The sequence below is a fragment of the Rosa chinensis genome, chromosome 1, assembly GCF_002994745.2.
Source record: "Rosa chinensis cultivar Old Blush chromosome 1, RchiOBHm-V2, whole genome shotgun sequence".
Lineage (NCBI taxonomy): Eukaryota > Viridiplantae > Streptophyta > Magnoliopsida > Rosales > Rosaceae > Rosa > Rosa chinensis.
This window is the reverse complement of record NC_037088.1, coordinates 55452122-55473736: the sequence shown is the minus strand read 5'-3', so window position 1 is coordinate 55473736 and position 21615 is coordinate 55452122. Positions and strand designations below refer to the sequence as shown.

At 38.7% G+C, this 21615-nt stretch overlaps 2 protein-coding genes across 4 annotated transcripts; both read left to right on the top strand.

Annotated features, from left to right (window-relative positions):
- Positions 1 to 3205: 3205 nt before the first annotated feature.
- LOC112182483 (nuclear transcription factor Y subunit B-1) lies at positions 3206 to 6677 on the top strand. Of its 2 annotated transcripts, none has more exons than XM_024320975.2 (7): positions 3206 to 3362; positions 3497 to 3740; positions 3853 to 3982; positions 4224 to 4229; positions 4364 to 4447; positions 4554 to 4592; positions 6352 to 6677. In XM_024320975.2, the coding sequence occupies exons 2-7, from the start codon at positions 3511 to 3513 to the stop codon at positions 6391 to 6393; spliced, it is 531 nt and encodes a 176-aa protein (XP_024176743.1). In that variant the 5' UTR covers positions 3206 to 3362; positions 3497 to 3510; the 3' UTR covers positions 6394 to 6677. The 2 variants fall into 2 exon arrangements, with proteins under 2 accessions (XP_024176743.1, XP_024176742.1); XM_024320974.2 differs by having other exon boundaries at positions 6211 to 6677.
- An 8640-nt stretch (positions 6678 to 15317) lies between these two features.
- On the top strand, positions 15318 to 18157 carry LOC112181581 (probable RNA-binding protein ARP1). Of its 2 annotated transcripts, none has more exons than XM_040512788.1 (6): positions 15318 to 15783; positions 15880 to 16027; positions 16151 to 16298; positions 16424 to 16466; positions 16744 to 16987; positions 17711 to 18157. In XM_040512788.1, exons 1-6 carry the CDS (start codon positions 15601 to 15603, stop codon positions 17743 to 17745), a joined length of 801 nt encoding a protein of 266 aa, XP_040368722.1. In that variant the 5' UTR covers positions 15318 to 15600; the 3' UTR covers positions 17746 to 18157. The 2 variants fall into 2 exon arrangements, with proteins under 2 accessions (XP_040368722.1, XP_024175730.1); XM_024319962.2 differs by having other exon boundaries at positions 15321 to 15783; positions 17688 to 18157.
- The last annotated feature ends 3458 nt before the right edge of the window (positions 18158 to 21615 follow it).

Here is a 21615-nt window from a genome sequence, read left to right as displayed (position 1 = left end):
AGGCAGCTTGTTGAATAGACTGTACAGACTACTGCTTAGGTCGGCGGATTTGGTAGGAATTTAACCTCAGATAATGATATATCCTCTCTAGAGTCTAGACACATCACTTTTAAGAGTTTAAGAGCACAGGTTTGCTTCTCAATTTCCTCACTAAATTCACTCTCGAAAATAGGTGACACCCTTCAATTGTGGAATATGTAGATAGAATAATTCCACCTTGGCAAACTTGTGATCCTTATGAGCCTACATTCCATTAAGAGCTGCTGCAATATTGGTTGCTCTTCAAACTTTACCATCTTAGAAGCAAATAACTCAAAAAATTCTACTTTACAGCCAAAATAATTCAACATAATTTTTTTCATCTTTACCTTAAGCATGATGCTAGTGAGATTTGAGTTCATAACTTACATGCTGTCGGGCATTCCAAATAACTAACATGCATTTCTATTTCTGAAGCAAGAAAGAATCTCTTTAGATGAACTAACCGGTTGTGAGTCGAACTCACGACCTCCCACTTAACCAAATGGTACTGGGCAACTAACCGGTGGTTTAAGTGGTGTACTTTCGACAAAACTTAAATTCAATATAAAATTGCAGGTTTTTGGATTGGGTTTTTGTCCATTCACCCCATTTCTAGAGATTCTTTTCCTACTTACCCCATTAAGTTTTTTTAATTCTCTCTTACCCAAAACACTCTAAGGAGGTCTTCCCTAATATCTCATAAAGATTTTTTTATTTTTTATTTTTTTTAATACCATTTTACCCTCACCCATTTGTTACTTAGAGAGAGAGAGAAAAACCATAAGAGACTTTGCCAGAGCCCAGTCACAGACCGCCGGAATCCGGCCAACATTCGCCGGAGCCCGGTCACTGGCCCCGGGAATCCGGCAAACTTTCGCCGAAAATCCAGTTGTCGGTGGCCACCCACCGGACTTTTCAGAAAACCTCACCGGAAATGTTTACTGCCCCAATAGACCTTTATTGCCCTCCAATAGACCTCTATTGCCCCCCAATAGACGTCTATCAGCCATGTATTGCCGGAATGGGAACTAATCTCCTTAAAATTAGATAAATAAAACTTTGATTAAGGGAAAAAACGAGAAAATTATATCAATTCAAAACATCTATTGTCTCCTAATAGACCTTTATCAGATGTCTATTAGGGGGTAATAGAAGTGTATTTCCCCCAAGTAAAAAAAAAATTTCCCTCTTTTTTTCTTCCGGGTCTTCTGCCCCATTTTACCAACAAAAACAAAAATAAAAGAAAGAGAGAGAAGACAAGGCCCGCAATCGATTTGATAGAAACTAAAAAGTAAAAATGTGTGGGCCATTTGATGGGGTACAAGACTAAAGAGTAGAAAAGAAATATGCAAAATATCAAAACATAATTATATTTCTCTAATAGCCCAAAATGGCTTGCAATACAGCATATAAAGAGAGAAGGGTGTCCTTGACAATACAGCTGTCATGAACCATAATAGCTAGTTGACTATTCTAGATAAGCTTACAAAATGAGCTAGTAGGTGCAGTCTCAACGTCATTCAACAGACGACGACTCTTGACGAGTTGACTTGTAGAACCAGACGAGCAGACTGCTCATAGTATTTCATTTCTTATACGAGTGGTGCCTATCTTCTACGAAGTAGATCCCTCTGATCTACGGAAAATCAATGGAAAATTTGTAGAAACTTTTGCCAAACATGGTGAAAATTCTAACCTCGACAAGGAAGAGATGGAGAGCTGGAGGTCGCCGAAGCCCGAGGCTGAAATGACGACTACTGTGAGTGCTGTCTGTTATGCAAAACGGAGCTGCGGTCCTTGTCGGATTGGGTCCTCGGGTCCGGAGGCGAGTTGAGGCTGCTGAACTTGCAATGGTTTGCCGCATTTGAGAACCAAAGGAAGAAGAAGCTAGAGAGGTCCAGGGTGAGCTTCTCCGACGAGTTGGATCCGGCCGGGTCGGAGGGGAAGAGGAAGAACACGGCGGTGGAGAGGGGGAGGAAAGCGACGGTGGTGGATATACAGAGGGAGTCTTCGATTTGACTGAGCCTGAGAGAGAGAGAGACTGATCGGAGAGCAATGAGAGAGAGGAGAGAGTACTCGATGGCATTGATGTAGTTTTTTAATTAGGCTGAGGTCAAAATTGTTATTTCACTTTAAATTGTGTTAGTGGGAATAAAAATCTGTTGCTGGGGTAAGTGGGATAATTTTTGCCAATTTTGATACTTTGGGTCAAGGACCCTTTGGATTAGCTATTGTTCTAATTGTGAATAGTACGTTTCAAAAAAAAAAAAAAAAGATGTAAACATATGTGTGACATGAACAGTGTATTGCAACCTAGCATTAAACACATCACGTAGGTCGTCTTTATACCCTCACCACAATCACATTGGTTGATTTCAATGAATAGGATGCCATGCTTAACCTAACTTTGAGATTAGTTGCCAATAAAAAAAAGGGAAATATTTAGATGCACAATGTAGTACTTTATAACTTTTTAAAAAATAAAGAAACACCTGGTGTGGTGAGGATGGTCAAGCAGCCCAGCATAGAATCCTCATGTCTAGCATTCGAGTCTCAACTCCCATGAGTTTGTGGTCAACAGGTTTGAGGGGCCTTCAGGTTCGTGTGCTTGGTGCGGGGGATTAGTTTTGTTTTGTTGGGATACCCTCGTGGATCTTGGTCCGAATACTGACTGAGTGAATGTGGTACTAACTCGCTAACGTACTTGATGTGGCTTACTACCTCGCCCTTAATCAGAAAAAGAAATAAAGAACAAATTTTGCATTTAACTCAATCATTATGTCGTAGTCAAATAATGTAACTAAAGTGACTTGCTACAATGCTACCTCATCCGAGAAAAAAATAGATGCATAATGCGGTACCTTTACAACTCTTTAATAAAAAAAAATCTAACATTTAACTCGGTCAATATGTCGCAGTCAAATTTATGAGATAGTTTAGTCGAGTCATAATATTAGTCAATTCTAATCGAATTCGCTCAACTGATTGCGACCCAAATAGGAATTTTCAGAATCCAAATTATATGAATAAAAGTGTTCCCAAAAAAACAAAAATTAGAATTTGACCCCAAAAAAAAATGTCATTAATTTGTTTTTACTTTCACCATTAAAGTTTTGTCCATGACGTCCCACAACGACGTCGTTTGAGTGAGAGTTTGAGAAATGGGTAGGTAGCAATTCCCCTGTAAATTTCTGTAAAATAACAAACAAAACCCCAAACCAACGGTGATAAGCATAAAGCCAAAAAAAAACCTTCTTCATCATTCTCTCTCGAATCTCCAGTCGTCAGATTTCTCTCCAAAACGCGCGAAATACAAACCCACCGCCTCTCTCTCTACACAGGTACCTCCTTCCTTTCTCTCTCTAACTTCGCCGATCAACCCCACCAGACCTAAACCTAACGAGCTGACCTAGGGCTCCACTCGCAATTTCAATTTCTTATCGTCGCAAAATTTGGTTGATTTATGATTTTGCAGGGATTGTTCTGATAATGGCGGAGGCACCGACGAGTCCGGCCGGCGGGAGCCACGAGAGCGGCGGCGAGCAGAGCCCGCAGAACGGGAGCAGCAGCAACGTGAGGGAGCAGGACAGGTACCTTCCAATCGCGAACATCAGTCGGATTATGAAGAAGGCGCTGCCGCAAAACGGCAAGATCGCCAAGGACGCTAAGGACACTGTTCAGGAATGCGTCTCCGAATTCATCAGCTTCGTCACTAGCGAGTAATTTCTGTCATCTCATCTCTCTTGTATATGCTTTTCGTTTTTTTTTTTTTTTTTTTGTGTTGAATTGCGCGACTTTTTTGTTCAATTTGGGGGTTTTTTGGTGTTTTAGGGCCAGCGATAAGTGCCAGAAGGAGAAGAGGAAGACGATTAACGGTGACGATTTGCTGTGGGCGATGGCTACGTTAGGGTTTGAGGACTATATTGAGCCGCTCAGGATTTACTTGGCTAGGTACAGGGAGGTAATTACTATTTAACTTTCCCCTTTTCTTTTTTTACTGTTCATATTTGATTTTGATGTGATTGTACAGTTTGGTTGTAGCTTTATATGGTGGATTGTTTAGAATGAAGGAGCCTCAAATGAAATGAGGGGTTTTGTGTATTATCTAGTATCTACAGTTGGTTTACTACTCATGAGTTCAATCTAACAATTCTCTTTTTTTCTTTCCTTTTGGCTTGATTGGGGCCATTGCGGTGTTCCAGTTGGAGGTAAGCAAAACTTTTTTGCTCTTTCCAGTAAATTTATGTTAAATAAGCTGCGTGTGAAACTGTGAATTGTATGGTGTATTTGTCGGTTTATGTCCTTGTGGATGAGAAATGACTTATTGGAATACTTTGAATAGGGTGATGCAAAGGGTTCTGCGAGGGGTGGAGAAGGGTCTGCTAAAGGGAATCCTGTTGGAGCTATGACTGGGCAAAATTCACAGGTCTGATTGTAAAACCTCTTTTAGCATTTTCTTTCGCTAAATAGTTCATACCTACCATAAAAAATTTTACTGTCACCTTACCTTGTTCTCTTACTTCAATGGGCAGTTTGTTCATCAGCCACCACTGAACTACGTCAATAGCCAAGTAAGTCTTTTTTCACGCACACATTGTTTATCTGTTTCATTAACAAGCTACTATAGTTTTACCCTACTTCCAATTAATATATATAGGCTTGCAAGGGGGAGGGGGAGGGAAATACTACTTCAGTTACTTTATGTCAAGCTACCCTTTGAAAATTATAGAATTCCACCCATAATCTGATGATTTAGTGCTCATGGGAAATTGATACTGTTCCTGTTTTGAGCATCTACAGTGTTTGCTAAGTTGTTAAGTATCCTAGAAGGCACACTGGTTAGAATTTCCTTAGATCCCTCTAGTTCATCAAAGCTGCCAGCGGGCTTATTGTCCAATTCCCATACACAATAACATTTTGGATGCACAATAATGCATTGCTTCTACATGGTTGACTCTCCCTCCCTTGAGTCTAGAAGTGTATGAATAAGACTTCATTTCCTGTCGTACCTCGTATGTCACTGAGAAGAATGACTATTAATACCAACCTTAGAACTGTACAAAAATAAGATTTGTGTCACCTGTCATTAACCAATGTCTCATGCTGAGGCTCGCGTGTACTGGATTGGATTCTTACTAGATGATTTAGACCTGTAGCCAAATCTTAAAGAGGATAAACTCTTTGCTCCAACTGAGGTCATTGTTTCCATCTTTGTTGGCTGCTATTGTTCAGGGAGAATCACTAGTAATATTTGAAGCTAAAACTAGGCAAAGATGTTAGATTTTGTGCCACCAATGTATATGCTTAGGATCACACATACTTGATTGGAGAGCCTTGTTAGCCGATTTAAACCTCTTGCTAAATTTAGGAATGAGATCATTGTTTCAGTCTTCTTTGGTTATTAAGTGTTAAAAGTAGTTGGATGTTTAGGAAGAGTGATTCATGAAGGTTTAGTTTGAGAGTTAAATAAACCTTTGGGGTGGACCATCTTTAATGGATGCCTTACTTTTTCCAATGGTAAACGAAATCATTTGATGGATAGATTGGTTCATATAAATGTGAGGTAAAAAAAAAAAAGGTCGTATTAATGATAGTACTTTAGATTATGTGTACTTTTGTTCGTAACTAGAACAAATTTTTATGTCTAGTATGTTTGGGGGAAGGATTTGCAGCTAGCAATTCCCGCTGCCTTTTATTCTTCCTAGGTCGTTGATTTAAATTCTTCAATTAGAAACTCTGAAGTTCAAATTACTGGACTGATTTTGGCTTGGAAAGTTGGAAAATGCTGTTAACAGACAGAACTGTAGTCATCTCTAGTAACATTCCCGGACACATTACTCGACATAGAGTCTAAAAAGACAGTGGATCATTTGAAATAGTGGATCATTTGAAATATTCTATACGTGTTGCAGATATTATAAGGTTTATAAGGCACTTTAAATGACTGAGTCTTGTTGTTAACAACTTGTCTGGAGATTTATTTTTAATATCAAATTTTACGTAGAACGCTAACGTGCTTATCAATCCATTGTGTTCTTAAAAAAAATGATCTCTTTTGTCTTGCAATTTGATTAGACATGTTGTGAATGTGAAGTTTCATTCTTTATTGCTTTCTTAGGGTATGTTTACTTATTGCTTTATTTGATCTTAAGAAAATGAATTCATTTTTATTTTTTCACTCAATTGTAGGAGGATTATTATGTGCCTTTGAACAATATGGGGAATGGAAATTGATGCTTTTCATTTTGATTTGAGGAAGAAGAGAAGACATGGGTTTTGGTCACTGGTCACTTGATCCTAATGATGTGTCCTCAATATCTTGCAATGCAGGCACAGCATCTGGTTGTTCCTTCCATGCAAAGCAATGAGTAGAAGTCTTACTTTTATCCTAAATCATTGTTAAGAACTCGAAAGCGGTAAATTGTTAAGTTGCATTGCTTATAGTATCATTGATGTGAATTTGAGTTAATTTATGTTTCCGGGGTCTCTGCTTTGGTTTGGATAGGAAGGATTTAAGTTGTAGATTTGGCTTTTGGCTATATGTCTAGTTTAGTTGTCTGACCCCGTGTGATGAAGTAATGTTTAATTGGATGAAGTACTGAAGAACCTTGTGAAACAAAAAAAAAGGGAATATAATGCATATTTTTCATATAACACATTTGGTTTATCCATCTTTCGTTGGTAGTTGAGGGTTGCTCTCTGGGTATGTGTTTTATGTTTGTTTTGGCTGCTATATCTTATGGTTCTTTTGGAAATGTTGTATGCTTCATACCTCACAAGCAAAGGGTACCAGCGAGGTGTGAAAAGCTCTTCTTTTCATATTTTATTCGATTGGGTCCTGAGGGAGGCTTGTAATCATGCAAACATGGAATGGATAGAGATTGTTAATGCAGGTAGTGGTTTGGTTCAAGTCCAAGCCTAATAATGACAATTGTCATATAACGTGGGTCATTTGGTGATCAGATTACTATTTCTCTTGTTGTTTGTGGGAGTGCACATGCATGTGTAGAAGATACTTTTCTTTTTACTAAATGACCCCTTTTCTGGAGTAACAAGTTGCAGCCTCTGTCCATATTGTCTCAAGAAGCTCTCATTTAGTCAATTCGCACTCTATTTTCCTTCTTCTTTTTCTTTTTTACTTTTTTTCTTTCTTCTGATCTCTCTTTGTATTTCGAAAACCATCATCTACTAAGGTGTCAAAGAAGCAGACGAAGTTGAGCTGTTAGCTGTAGTTTTGTGAATTGCATTAGTAAAAGGAGACGAGATAATGGAAGAAAAATTAGGAGTGCAATTGATGACTCAATCCTTTGTTTTTAGTCATAGGAAATATTTGAGGCCTTGATTGAAGGGTTTATTAGGATAGCGCAAGAGCTTGATTACGGATATATGGGTATATACTAGACGAAAAACTTCTTTGAGATAATCATTGCAAGTAGCCTAGTGGTTGAGCATCTGAGTTGGGAATCTCCTTACTTGCGTTTAAATCAAGAAGTTTTTAAAGTGGCCAGACATTGTGTTGTATATCACAGTTAGAGTATTTCACATGCGAGGGATTAGTCTTTAAGTCTTGAAAGCCTTTGAAATACCCTCACATTGTCAAAAGAAAGTATTCCTTTTTTCTTTTCTTTTTTGTTACAAAAAGTTCAGTTAAGAGGCGTGTAGCAGAGCGAGGGCAAACCTAAGACCTTGACCTAACAAGACTTACGAAACTGGCCAATGTCCCAACCCAGCCCCATTGGTATGGAATTATGCAGAACATTTTCTAAATTACCTACCAACAAAGGATAGTCGGCAGCAGGATTCGAACTTGAATGGAGGCTCCAACACAAGGCCGTCCTTACCAACTGAACCAATCTTTATTGACAAAGAAAGTATTCCTTTGAGATAGGTATTCTTCATCATATGGTTGGTTTGTTGTTTGCCTAGAAGGATATCAAAGGTAAAACCTAGTGCTGGGTAGGGCTGGGCACCCAAAACTGAAGTCCCGGTCCCGTCCCGAAATCCGCCAGTACGGGTCGGGATCAAAATCTGAAATTTACTATTTGGGCCCGTCCCGTCCCGTCCCGAAAAAACGGGCCCGGTACCGGTATCAGCCCAATAGATACCGGTTGGTCCCGTCCCGTCCTGTTTAAATTAATTAAATTAAATCTTTAATTTTTTCATATTATTTGGCTGAGTTTGATTGGATAGTTTAGTTGGGAACACATAGGAATGATCACACTTGATCACTAACCTTTTAGCCTAATCGGCTAAATTGCTAAACGAAGACACGGAAGACCTCAATTCCCAATTCTCCATTCTCCCAATCCTCTTTTGTAGTTCTGTTCTTCATCTAAATCTCATATCACCCAGTTCTTTAAAGACCCTCAAATCTTCGATTTTTAAATGTTCCCAGGCTCTGTTCCTCTTGTTTCAGTTTCTGGGTGTTTTGGTTGGTTGTGGCGGGTCTTGGTATCTGGAGAAGATGAGCGGCGGCCTGAACTGAAGGAACGACGCCGGCCTAAACTGAGGAAGCCCGACGACGACGATCTGGTAATCACAACGACGCCGGGGACTGGGTCTGAATGACTGAAGACGGCGGCAGTCGGGGCAGGGGACGAAGCCGATCTGGACGGGGAAGGATTCCGATCTAGAAGGGAGACGAACCCGGTCTGAACAAAAGGAGCCGGCGGTCTGGACGACAGGGACCAGTCTGGTGGTCTGAGCGCCGGTGTGGCTGGTTGGACGCAGTGGATCCAATCCTGACTTTGCTGGTTGGACGCAGTGGACCCAATCCTGACTTTGCTGTACAGAATTTTGACGTTTGAGTTCTGTAAAAAGCTTATTGTATTATGAACATGTTCAATTTTCTGGGTCATTGGATACCGTTGTGTATAATTGTTGATACTTGAGGTGCATGATCCATTTTTTCAAGAACAAATTTGGCGAATGCGTGTAGGATTCGGTATCCCGAATTGGGGCCGGGCCCGACCCGATCCTGATCGGTTTCTTAACCTTCGGTATCAGATTTAAAAAACCGAAATCCTGTCCCGTTCCGTCTCGAATAAAATTTCCTGTACCGGGTTCGGTATCAGTCAGTGACCGACCTGTCCCGGGCCGTGCCCAGCCCTAGTGCTGGGTTATGATCTGTGAATAAGAAAAGGGTGGGGGCAGTTCCTGTGACGTACATAAGAAGCTATTTTAACCTATTATTCGAAGTCGAATAATTGTTATCCAATTACAATATGCCCAACGAGTTGGGAGGAGATGGTATCAGAAACACTAGGACATGAATGACATCACGTCCCTAAATACTGTTTGTTAATTGTTATGCACAGAAGCACGTGGCCATCACGTGATGAGTTTGGATAGTAGGCGTCACGTTACACGTGACCTGTGATAATGCAGAGTAAGAGAGGTGGCCAGTGGCCACATCATAGTGATTTGGTTTCAGACTGAAAATTGTAGGAGAGCAAATGAAGACAAGGCAAGGGAGCATGAAGAATGAAATAGTTGGAATAATCTAATGTTCTAGTGTTTCTCATCCCCACGACGTGACCATCATTTCATGCCTGCACGAGGCTGCCAACTCGACCCTAGCTAAGCTAAACTTCCCCCCTTTCTTCCTCTCATGTCTTGCGAGAAAGTGTCGTATTATTTACGTAGATAGATATGGATTTGGATTTTGTATCGGTTTGGTCAAATCCAGCGAGAACCTTCCAAGTATTTGTAGACCACATTCAATCATGGGGCTGTGCGGCAACTCTTGATTGCTTCTTGCCAGCACAAATCTTGGTAAACATGCATTCTTTAGTTTTTTTTTAATGAACATTGTTGAGTGCTGGTGTCACTTCCATACTCTATAGATGTGAGTTTAGAACTTTAGATGATGCTACTAGTATTCTCAATGTTGAGGAAAATATTCTTTTGTTCTAGTTTTTATTTGATCTTTTGTAAGCAAATTATAAATCAGATACAAAAATTTCTACTATAACCGACCTAAATTGGTCGAGAAGAATAGCACTTCTAATTAGGGGAGGAATAGAAATCTCCCAAGTTTCTTCTTCTGGCTTTAAATGACCAATACACAAATGCGTTTGTCATAAAGTTTGTTTTTCTAAAGGTATGTGTAACTATAAAAGTATCAACGATCTTTTTTTTTAAATGGGGCTGGTGTGGCTGCTCTCAAGTCTTGATTAATGAAACTACAGAATATAAGGGGGGGACATGAAGCCTGAACCTCAAATTACAATAAGCATCGAGAGAGCATCCTTAAAAAAAAAAAAAAAAAAAATGATAGTATCAACGATCTTAAGAAAAAGAAAATTCAAACAATAATTTTCACATCTAATTATGAATTACTTAAAGCTTTAAAAATTCGTTAGATAAATGTTCTTAATAATTAATGCTATAACCTCCTTATGAAAATCGAGATCAATGCATCATACAAGATCATCTCCAGCTCTCCAAGTCATGAATAGAATATGATACCCATTTAGCCATCATCAAAAACAAAGAGAAAAATGAAAAAAAAAAAAGGAATCCATCAAGCATATTTGGTCATGGAATCATAGGGCATATGTCCACTCCACTTAGGACAACTCATACGCTCTGCGGAGGTCCAGCTCACACTGGTAGCACCCCTTGTTAATGCCTCTGTTTATTGAGTTTCTATTGGCGAGTTTGGGACACAGACCAGAAAGGCAGAAACCCCCAGATTCCATTGTTGGTCAAGGGTCAAAGCTGATGGTACCATTTTACCAAAATACCCCTACTGGTAAACAGCTGGCCACGTTATAACCCACAGAAAAAGAGAGAGGGGTGGGGGGGTTTTGAGAGATTCAGTACATCTGGCGACTCCTCTCACGTGGCCCCAAATGCTCCGCAGAGATGAGCAGAACTGCCCTAAAACGCCATACATATGCTCCATTCCTCAATATTCTCATGCCTCCACGCGCTCAAACTAGTGCTCTCAATTTTTTCCATATATGATATATATGCTTCTAACAAAAGCACAATTTAATCGAGCACTTTTAAGTTTCAACCTCGGCAAAACAAATGCTCTTCATATATTCCGAATAGCCACCCCGTTATGTGATTTCTATACAATATTGTTTTAGGTGGGTCTTGAACATATTCAGTTGTGGTTTTAATTTTCGGTTAACTTTAAAATTTTGTTAATCCGTTCAAAATACGTCGAAAAATATGCTACAAAATATTTTATGTATATGGGATACAATCTGACAAATAATACCGATAGATTGACAACATGATATATTACATTAGATATAACGATAATGTTTTATTATGTATTCGTAGTATATAAAATATAGAGGTTAAAGCAAATAGAGTAGCCAGTTGTGCACTTTTTGATAATTGGTGCTTGTCAGAATACATAGACTTAGTGGAGACTCCCGATATTATTTCAGAATGTTCTCTTTATGCTTATGCTTATGCTTATTGTAATTAGAGTTTTAGGCTCTACGTCTCTTCCTTGTATTCTGCAGTTTCATTAATCAAGGCTTTAAGGCAACCATACCGGCCCTCTTTCAAAATATATATATATATATATAGAGATAGTGCACATTTAGCTTTATTGAGTTTCTATGATTTTGTTGTAAACATTTGTAGTAGTTGATCTAAGAGCCAAATAATATTGTAGTTAGTTTGTTATCCCTTTAGCTTTTGCATATAAAGAAATGTTGAAATTGATTCAAAGTTAGTAATTTTCGACTATATTGTAATCACCCATCATTTTCCCCTTTCGTGTTTAACATGTAATTTGTCATGCACCCGACCCTAATTTTCCCTACTACAGTTACTTCTTCACGTGCGTATTGAGATCCCTAGAGTTTACGTAGTGGAAAGAAAAACGAAGTAAGCTCATGTTCCGCCGGATGAAGTGTTTTGAGTGAAGGCATGTTTCCTCCCATATGGATAATTGGCTGATTTGGCTCCCCCCCATTTACGCCTATAATTTCCAGACAAACTGTTCTTTCTTTGCCATATAATAATCCGAAACCACCCCTTGATTACACAAACGTCAACAGAGAGAGATCGACCTAGTGTTTCAATGAAAGAACGTGTGTCCAATCACCTATGGGGTTCCCGATTCATACAATATTAATTTCTTTCAAGGATTATTTATAAGCAAAAGATCAGTGTTTTTTTTTTCCTGAGAAAAGAAAAACCCAGATTAAGAGCGTGTCAGTCGCTTGGGTTGTAATGGAAAGCTGCAGTTGCATGCATTTGACTATTAGTTAATTTGACTGAAGGCTCAGAAAGCTTCAACACATTCCAGAACAGGGTCCACTTGATCAAACTCTTAGCAGGGAGAGAGAGAGAGAGAGAGAGAGAGAGAGTCCTTGCTTCATCAGTCTGATGCACGTCAGACGTAATCCGATATTCTGATGTTGACCGTGTTGTTGCTTATAAGACTTAATTAAGCTAGCCATGAGATCGGAAGATCCAATTAGTGGGTATATGTGCACTTAATCTCACTAGGAAATCCTACTTCTGAAGGGAGTCTTTACTGTGTGATGTTGGATCTCAATATGAGAGTAATTCATTTCAACTGTTATATTATTTTCAAACACTAAATTTAGATCAATTGATAATTGAGACTATCATTTGTAAATATTAATATACATACATTCTTTATCATTTGTTATGTCTTCTATATATTTTGTTGAAAATGAAAGATCTCACATTAGAAAAGTGATAAAATAAAATAAAACTTATAAGTGGGTGGCTCTTACCCAATTGTACCCAGACCTTTTATGATTAAAACTCAACATCTATCGGGTGGTTAAGTTGGCACAATATAGGTACAATGATGAACCATGGGTCACGCTTGTTGTTGTTTAACATGGTATCAGAGCGGTTCCCTCTCCATTTGCGTCTCCAATTTCATGGTCCCGAATTTGGGTTCCTTATATTGCCATCGAAAAATTCCGATTAGATTGTTACTAAGTGTCCGATGTGGGTCTTGAATTGTTATATTGGCCAAGTCTACGATATAAGATTTATGTCTCAATTTCCAATGTGAGAATTGGATTGTTAATTAATTTCACGTGCAGTTCTAGAGTTAGGTTGCATGTGAGGGAGCGTGTTGGAAATGAAAGATCCCACATAGAAAAGTGACCCCAAAAAATATAACTTAAAAGTGGTTGGCTCTTACCCAATTATACCGAGGCATTTTGTGATTAAAACCTAACACTTATCAAGTGGTTAAGTTTGAACAATATCTCTATAATGGTAGACCACGGGTCACGCTTGTTGCTGTTTAACATATTTTTCCAACTTTGATCCAATTGATTGTTAATGATGGACTAGCATTCAATTCTTATCTTACAAGGGTGAACTTGCTCTAAGTGAAACTACTCTCCATTTGCACATAATTAAGTCAACCCTATTGTCAAACAAATGACACCGGTGCTATACGCAAGAATCTCTCTTTTGATTCACATATTCAAAATGTACCTCGATACCCCTTGCTCATATTATTCCTCTAGATTTTCCAAGGGCAGACGGCAGAGCAACCGAGCCTACGGAGGTAGAGGTTGCAGGCGGCGAAAATGATTAGTGGTCCAAGCGCGCATGTTATGATCCAGACGCACTGGGTTTATTTGGAGCGACCAGACACCAGCCTTATCGTATTTGCTGACCGTCTTTCGAGGACTGCACGTCTGTACGTTAATCTAGTTAAAAACCTTTTCCCTTTTTTTAAAAAAAATACGTGGGACCCACCACACAAATCGTACGGCGTTTAGCTGTCTCTTCTACGCGTCAAGGAGAGGGCATGGGATCACGCGCTGGTGATTAGCAACTTAGCAAGGATATATAATTACAATTACACACAATATAATTGTAATTATTACAAATATTAGTTAAGCAACATCTAAGGAAAAAAGATAATAACCTAAACCTACCCATATTTGTCAGTTGTCAACTGTCAGTTGTCACCTAATCGTGCCTTATTTATAAGGCTTTGGATGCTACTATTCTAGAGTCAGGGTAGGGTCAAACTAGAGCCCAGATTAAGAAGGTAGTTTAGTAATAAAATCACAGACACAAATGTTAATATGGACTATTAATTTTGTAATCACCAAATTTGATTCTCTCTTTTCAAATAGTGGATTCTAAGATGAGAAATGTTTTTATGTATTTTTTTTTTATCAGATAAACAACTCAAATGCTATAATTAGTTTTTCGTGAGTCGAACTCACAACCTCCCACTTTTAAAGAGGAAACAATGTCACTAGACCAAATGGTACTGACCTGTTTTTATGTATATTGTATAATGAATTGAACATTTAAAATTACGAATTAACGTATTCAGATTATGAATTTATATTTCAATTTGAGATTTATTTCGATTTATGTGTTCCATTTATATACATGTTACCTATGTTTTGAGCATTTCAAATAACATACCGAGGTAATGATTTTATCTTTTTATGAACTTACAATTTGGTTCAAGGCTTCAAGCTTGTAATGATTCTATGCACGTGTGAGTTCAAAATATGTTACATTTACAACTTGGTTAATAAATGTGATGTTTTAAGTAGATACAAGTTTAAAATGAATGACTTTACAACTGTATCTATGTTTGTTCCATTTATTTACAATTTAGGTGTATTTCGAGTGTTTAATATTATATCTCAGTTCAAATGTGTAAGAGTTTTAAGTTTGTATGAGTTTTTAATTCGGTTCAACAATCTAATGATTCCGTGAACGTATGAGTTCAAAATGTATCAAACTTACAACTCAGTTCACATGTATAATGTTTTAAATGGGTACAAGTTTAAAACATATAAGACTGAAACTTAGTTAAAACGTACGATGATTATATGCACATGCAACTTCAAAATGTTTTGGATTTACAACTTGATTGATATGCCAAAAATTGGTATAAATTGGTGCAGTTTATATCTCATTTTTAGTTAAATTACAACTCATTCTTAGTTTGTGTCATTGCAGCCCCATGACAGAGTCTCTTTCTAGTGGAATTATTTTCGGGGCTCACACAATTTGAAAAAGCAAAGCCTTTTGCCAACATTACACCGCCAAGTTTGTAGAATATAATATACAACTCGTTTTGATCGAAACTTGTGTCATTGTAGCTCTACGACAAAGGCCTCCGCCTCCTTAATGAGATAATCCCGCCAACATCTGTTAGGATAATCTAAAACGGATATTTCTTTTAGCGCTCACTGTCATGTTAAACAAAAATATTTGTATTTACAACTCCAATTAAGGTCGAACGTACGCTCAATACTTTCACATAAATATATGTCTAGATGTCTGAATTTACATCTCGTTTCGTGATCAGTCTTCTCTCTTAGTTCTACGCATATTATTTAACGCCCCAAAATCTAAAGAGAGAAATGAGTTTATGACCTACATATTCCTTATCAAGGCTGATCTGTCTGCCTCTCTGTTTTGCTACCAATATTTTATTTCCACCCCCACTCCTCCTCCTTATATACCCTCCCTCTCTTCTCTCCCCCAAAACCTTTGTCTCTCTGCAGCTCACTTGTCCATAGAAAACCACACTCAGAGATTTCATAGCCATTGTTTCCGTTGGTTTTGCTCCAAATGACAATGAGCAACAACGTTAACCAGTTCGGCGACACGACATTGACCAAAGTCTTCGTCGGAGGGCTGGCCTGGGAGACTCCCAAGGAGGCTCTGAGAGAGCACTTCGACAAGTACGGTGAGATCTTGGAGGCCGTCATCATCTCTGATAAGCTCACCGGCAGATCCAAGGGCTACGGCTTCGTAAGTCTCCATATCTATCTCTTTCAAAACTTTGAAGTTTGCATGATCCGACCGCTGTGGTGATTCTTGTATTAAGTTGTTCGTGTATATATATAGGTGACGTTCAAGGAGGCTGAAGCGGCTAAGAAGGCTTGCGAGGACGCCACGCCGGTCATCAACGGCCGCCGTGCCAACTGCAACCTGGCCTCGCTCGGGGCTCGCCGCCCTAGGTCGGCTTCCACCACCACTCCTCCTCCTCAACGAGGTATTGAACATATCGCATTGTAAACTTGCTCGCTCATTTTCCATGTGGGATTTTGGACTCTTTGCAAAACTACAAATTTTTCATGTCCTATTTGATTAATCTGTATGATTATGTTTTGTGAAGTATCAAATGGTGGAGGACCAAGGTCTATGTCACCGGCGCCGGCGCCGGCACCTGCAAATCACGTGCAATGGTACTACCCGGCAGGGACTCCAGCAGCAGCTTCTGTACCATTCCATCACCAGCATCATCAGGCTGTTCCATTCTATGGGTACGTATACTGTACCCGATTTTTCAATTTTCACCATATTGTTAGTTTTTGTGTTCTTTTGGATCTATGTGGTAACTATTGGACCGCACCTAATGTCATATATATTTTCCTTTTCATCTCTCCAGATACTCCCCAACCTACATTGCAACTGATATGGGCTACAATCACGTAAGTTTTTACATCTCATCCAGATCTATTCGTTTAAAAAAGTGTTCCATTGTTATACGGTTGTCAATCTCGATTAATGCATCCAAGCCGGATTTATTTGTCTAAAAAGGTGTTACATTGTCATACAGTTGTCAATCTCGATCAATGCTCGAACAAAAAAACATGTTATATATCTAACAAGAAAACATTTAATTCGATTAACTACTAGAATGCTTATTTTAGGGTCATTTGATCTGATTTTTCAGTTCCTTGATTTGGGTTGGTGATGATTTTACAGAAGCTGGGATACAGTACTGGTGGGAGTTACATGAATGGGCATTACTCTCCTCAAGTGTACCATAGCCACCAGCCTATGGTTGGTCCAAACACATTGATGCCAATGTACCCTCTTTACCATTATCACCATCAATCACATACAATGGGGTTACCTGCCCAATTCTTCCCCCCAACCACAGCAGGTCACGTCGCAACGGTCCCGGCAATCATGTCAAAACCGGCCTCAATTGCTCCCAATAACACAGGTAGATAGATACGCCGATCATCCACTATGGTTTTATTTATGCTGCTCCTAGTTGCTCACATGCCATAACATGCTCAACCTAGTCAATGCCCCAAAATTGAAAACTAATATAACAGAAATTAATCATTCTGCCACGTGAGGTTGGGATTGAGCTGCCCGCCTGCCCCAATTGCCAACTCAATTTTGCCAGAACCCACATGGATTCAACAACAATGAAGATTGGATTTTGTTCAGTTAAGAAATTATTAAATACTTTGCATAGTTTTATTTTTAAATAATTTCCAAACAAAATATAACGTTATGTTCGCCTTAGTCTGTCATTATGTGCTCTGATTAGTTTAATTTTGCTGAAAATGCTTAAGATGTGTTGAAGTACTCTAACACTAATTACGTTTAAGGCGAATTTAACTGACATGTCACAGATTATTACTACATTCTCTATTTTGGGGATTACGATTAATCCCCCTTATTGTTTAGGATATGTAAAAGTATGTAAAGGCGTATCGATTGAATTCAACTGAAACGGCACATACTATAACGCATTCCCTAATTTGCATTGTTTTATCAAGATTGTATTTTGCATCTTTTTCTTTTATCATCCAATTTTAGTATATATGGTAGAATATGCCTAATTTCCTAGCAGGAAACAATTTATGATTTCAATCGTGAGATGTGAAAAACTGATACAGTATACAAAACAGTGTGCTTGGCTGTGGAATAGCAGGGAACAGTTGGCCGAGATCAGGAGATGCGCTTTAAAAGGAAAAAGGAGCTGGCTGAAGTCCAAGAGATGGAGGCATGCATCACTACAGAGTACTCTATTTTAATTAGTAAATGGCAATAACAAAGGGAACGTGGTGGCTGCACAGAGCTACATTATTATCTCTGATCTGTTCGGGCTCTGCTTTCCAATTATTATTATTATTTTTAATTTAATTCATATCATTCTTATCTTTAGGGTGTTTGTAAGATTCTTTCATTCTCTTCTATCTCTCTCCCTCTAACATCCATCTCAGACTGAGCTGTGAACCATTGAAAGGAAAAGAAAATTGTAACAGAAGAAGTCCTTGCTTAGCTAGCTTAATTGTATCCACGTTTCAGTATCACCCATGCCTTGTGGGTTGCTTTTCATGCATGCATGGCTTCTTTATGGAACTTTTTTCTGCACAAAGCAGCTCTCTCTCTCTCTCTCTCTCTCTCTCTGTCAAACACACACACACACACACAGCATTATAAGATTCTGTGTTAACTGGAAATTTCATTATGTTTTCTAAGGTTTGTTTACACTGGTGAGGAACCAAGCTTAAATACTTAACCAAATAACGAACTTATTGAGTTTCAAATATTTGTTAACTTTTTATATTGGGTAACATAAAGCTCATATGACTCGACATATGGAGGTAGGTTAGTAATTGAGACACTCTCGACAAACTGCAACAAATCCAAAAACATAGTAAATTCTCCCCTCTCTGCTTGGGTCCCTGTATATGTTTAAGGTTTGTCTGAGGATTATCAAACGAGAGAGTTGCGATAACATGATATCACATTTGGTTGTTTTCTTGCAGTTTGAACCCAAAATTAACATTTTTTCCTAATAAGGGAGACTCGAAGAGAACAGGGCCAATATCCGTGGCCCAAACAATATATTTTCCTCAAGGTTCAAGGAATATATTATTTAGAGGTTAAAGTAAGGCCTACTTGAAGACCAAGTAATCTTAAGGCAAATCGTGATCTTATTGGTTTACTATAGATATTTGATAATTAATAGTGGTTTATTTATTGGCTACAAAGATGGAGCATATGGAAAGATCTTTGCATTAAAGATGGCCTCATGGTTGTATTTGGCTAGGATTCTAATGGACATATTTGGCAAAAGATCAACAAGGAGTCAGGCACGGGTCATGGCTTTAATCAATTAAGGAAGGTGAATCTCCTTTGATTCTCCTTAGTTGCATGAAAGATGCCAATATACTCACATATTTGCATGCGTGAATTAAGGAAGCCTTCATCCTTAATTGCATGAATCTATGAAAATATATGCGAGCACGTATCCAAGAGATTGGTTCCCAAGAGGCAATTACCTTGCCTAGAGAATGACTACGGCGAAGAGGCAATTAACCTTGGCTACAAAATCTAGGCTCTAGGGATGGCAATAATCCCCATCGGGTATTCGACCCTAACGGGGAGAAATTTGGGGGAAATCGGGTAACGGGGACGGGGATCCCCAATATGCGAATTCTAAAATCGGGTACAGGGCGGGGATGGTATTTTGATCCCCAACCCCATACCCACCCAATAAGAATTATCTGAAATATATATTTAATCTTATTTATAAATAAACATATTTATGTAAACTTCATCTTTTTGTCAATATTTAAATTCTGTAAATATGTTTTTGATATTATTCACTTCACCTTGTTGGAGTGAATGAGCAAGTTGTTAGGTTACACTAAGCAGTTGCTTGTGGAATTTTTTTGTCGAATGCAGACTTTTATTGTTCTTTTTGAAGCAAGACTTGTATTTGTTTTTGTTTGATTGAAATTGTATTTGTCTTTGTTTGATTGAAATAAATAATTTATTTTATTTTGAAGTTTGATTTTAACTTCATACTTTACAATCCATAATTATTTGTATGAATATTTATATAATAAATTAGTAATATAGTTAACGGGGATTGGGGCGGGTACGGGGACCTAATCCCCAATAGGGACAGAGACGGGGAATCCCCAATTTCTTATCACGAGGATTGGGGCGGGTAAGGGGATGAGGAATGAAGTCGGGTATGGGGATGGTAATTTAATCCCCTTACCCTGCCCTCCCCATTGCCATCCCTACGACAGAGTTAATCTATTATTACCTACGATAATTATCAAAACTATTAAGTGTTTTGACTCGATTTAAGGCCAATAACTGTGACCTAAAATATAGTATTTCATTCATATTAGGAAGGAGAATCGACGAGTAGCCTATATATAGAGGCTAAAGACGATATATATAGAAAAAAGAACAACTCTTCAATCAATCTCAACGATTATCAAAGTCTCTCCGGAGCAAACCTACCTAGTTGAAAACCAGCGAAGCAAGGGTAACGCCCTCGCAACCTAACAAAGCTAAAGTCACGCTTTAGCAAATCCGTGCTTTCTCCTACTTCTTGGTGATTGCTCTGCTTAACCTACAACGTTAAGTATCGACTCGATGACGCAAGAGATCACAACACAAGTCCTTATCCGTAAGGCGAAAGTCTTTTTCCGAAAGGCAGAGAAAAGAACCTGGTGACGAGGTTGGTGCTCTCCTCTTCCACAACGTTTGAGAAGAAGTCAGGTTAAGAGATGACGACTGCACCCTACGGTGCTGGCACGCCTGCGCACTCAAAAGAGACTGTTTGCACGCCAGACTGATTTTGGAGCCAAACACTTGCTGCTAAGTACTAACACTGTTATCATATATGATAAAAATAATCGAAATGGATCAACATATTGTAATATGTTTCCTTCTATTTTCATTAAGATTAAGATCAGTACTGAATTAAGAAGAGTAGTCTAGTCCATGTACATGCAGAACGTTAGGATGGGTAAAAGATTAGCTATGCCCACAGCGAGAGGGGTTCAATCCAAGTTTGTCTACCGTTACTTGAAAGTAATTTCCGAAACTTATCAGTACTCTCAGTCCAAGTACATTCAGTATCACAAATACAACAATATTCATTGGCCATCCAACTCCAAATTATCATATTTGCAAACTCACTGCTCTCTCCCACTGCTGGCATTGCAAACGCTCCTAACCGCGAGCAAAACAACACTCGTTTCCCCAAGTTTCTAAGTCGAATCCAAACATTCTGAGACCAATCAAACCGGAGAATAGATATGGGTCCCGCCATCCTGAAATTACAATGAACTGCCAATAAGAGATCTCCATCAGACTCGACCAGCTTAAAGCAAGGTAAACTAGAGTTGATGTTTAAAAGTGGGGAATAACAATCATCCATTGCAGTCCAATCTTGAAGAGCAACGTTGAATTTACCTACCCATAATGATGCACCTCCATCAAAAGCACAGTAAAAAGTTCCTTCCATATAGGTCACATCAACCCGAAATGGGTTAATGGAAGAAGGAAGATCAATTGTACGACTGCTCCATTCTCTATCTCTAAGCTTATATGTGTTTAATATGTAGCTTCCAGTTATGACAAAGATGACATAATTAGGAGAAGTCGGAGCTGCCCCGAACGTCAGTATTACCATGGCTTCATCCTTGGGCAAATATAACTGAGGCACTTCTTCGATAATCTTGTTACAAAAAGGATTGTAAAAAAAGTACGTAAAACTCCTTGAACCATTGGAGTTTTCTACTTCAGTTGAGAGGAGCAACCAACCATGTTTCGAAGTACAGACTCTACCATTGAGAAAGGATTCTCTAACTAGTTCCTGAGACGTGATTTTGTCGAGAGGGCAAGTTTGGTTTAACCATAAATCGAAAAATTGGCCTGAGGTCGTTCTATTCTTCCAGCATATTAGCCATGGCATATTCGAACGAGGTTGAACTCCTCCATCAAGAATAGCTTGCCGCCAAGTCTTGCATACGGAGGCAACGCGCTTGAGATCAACAATTTGGAGACGTTGAGCAATTAGGG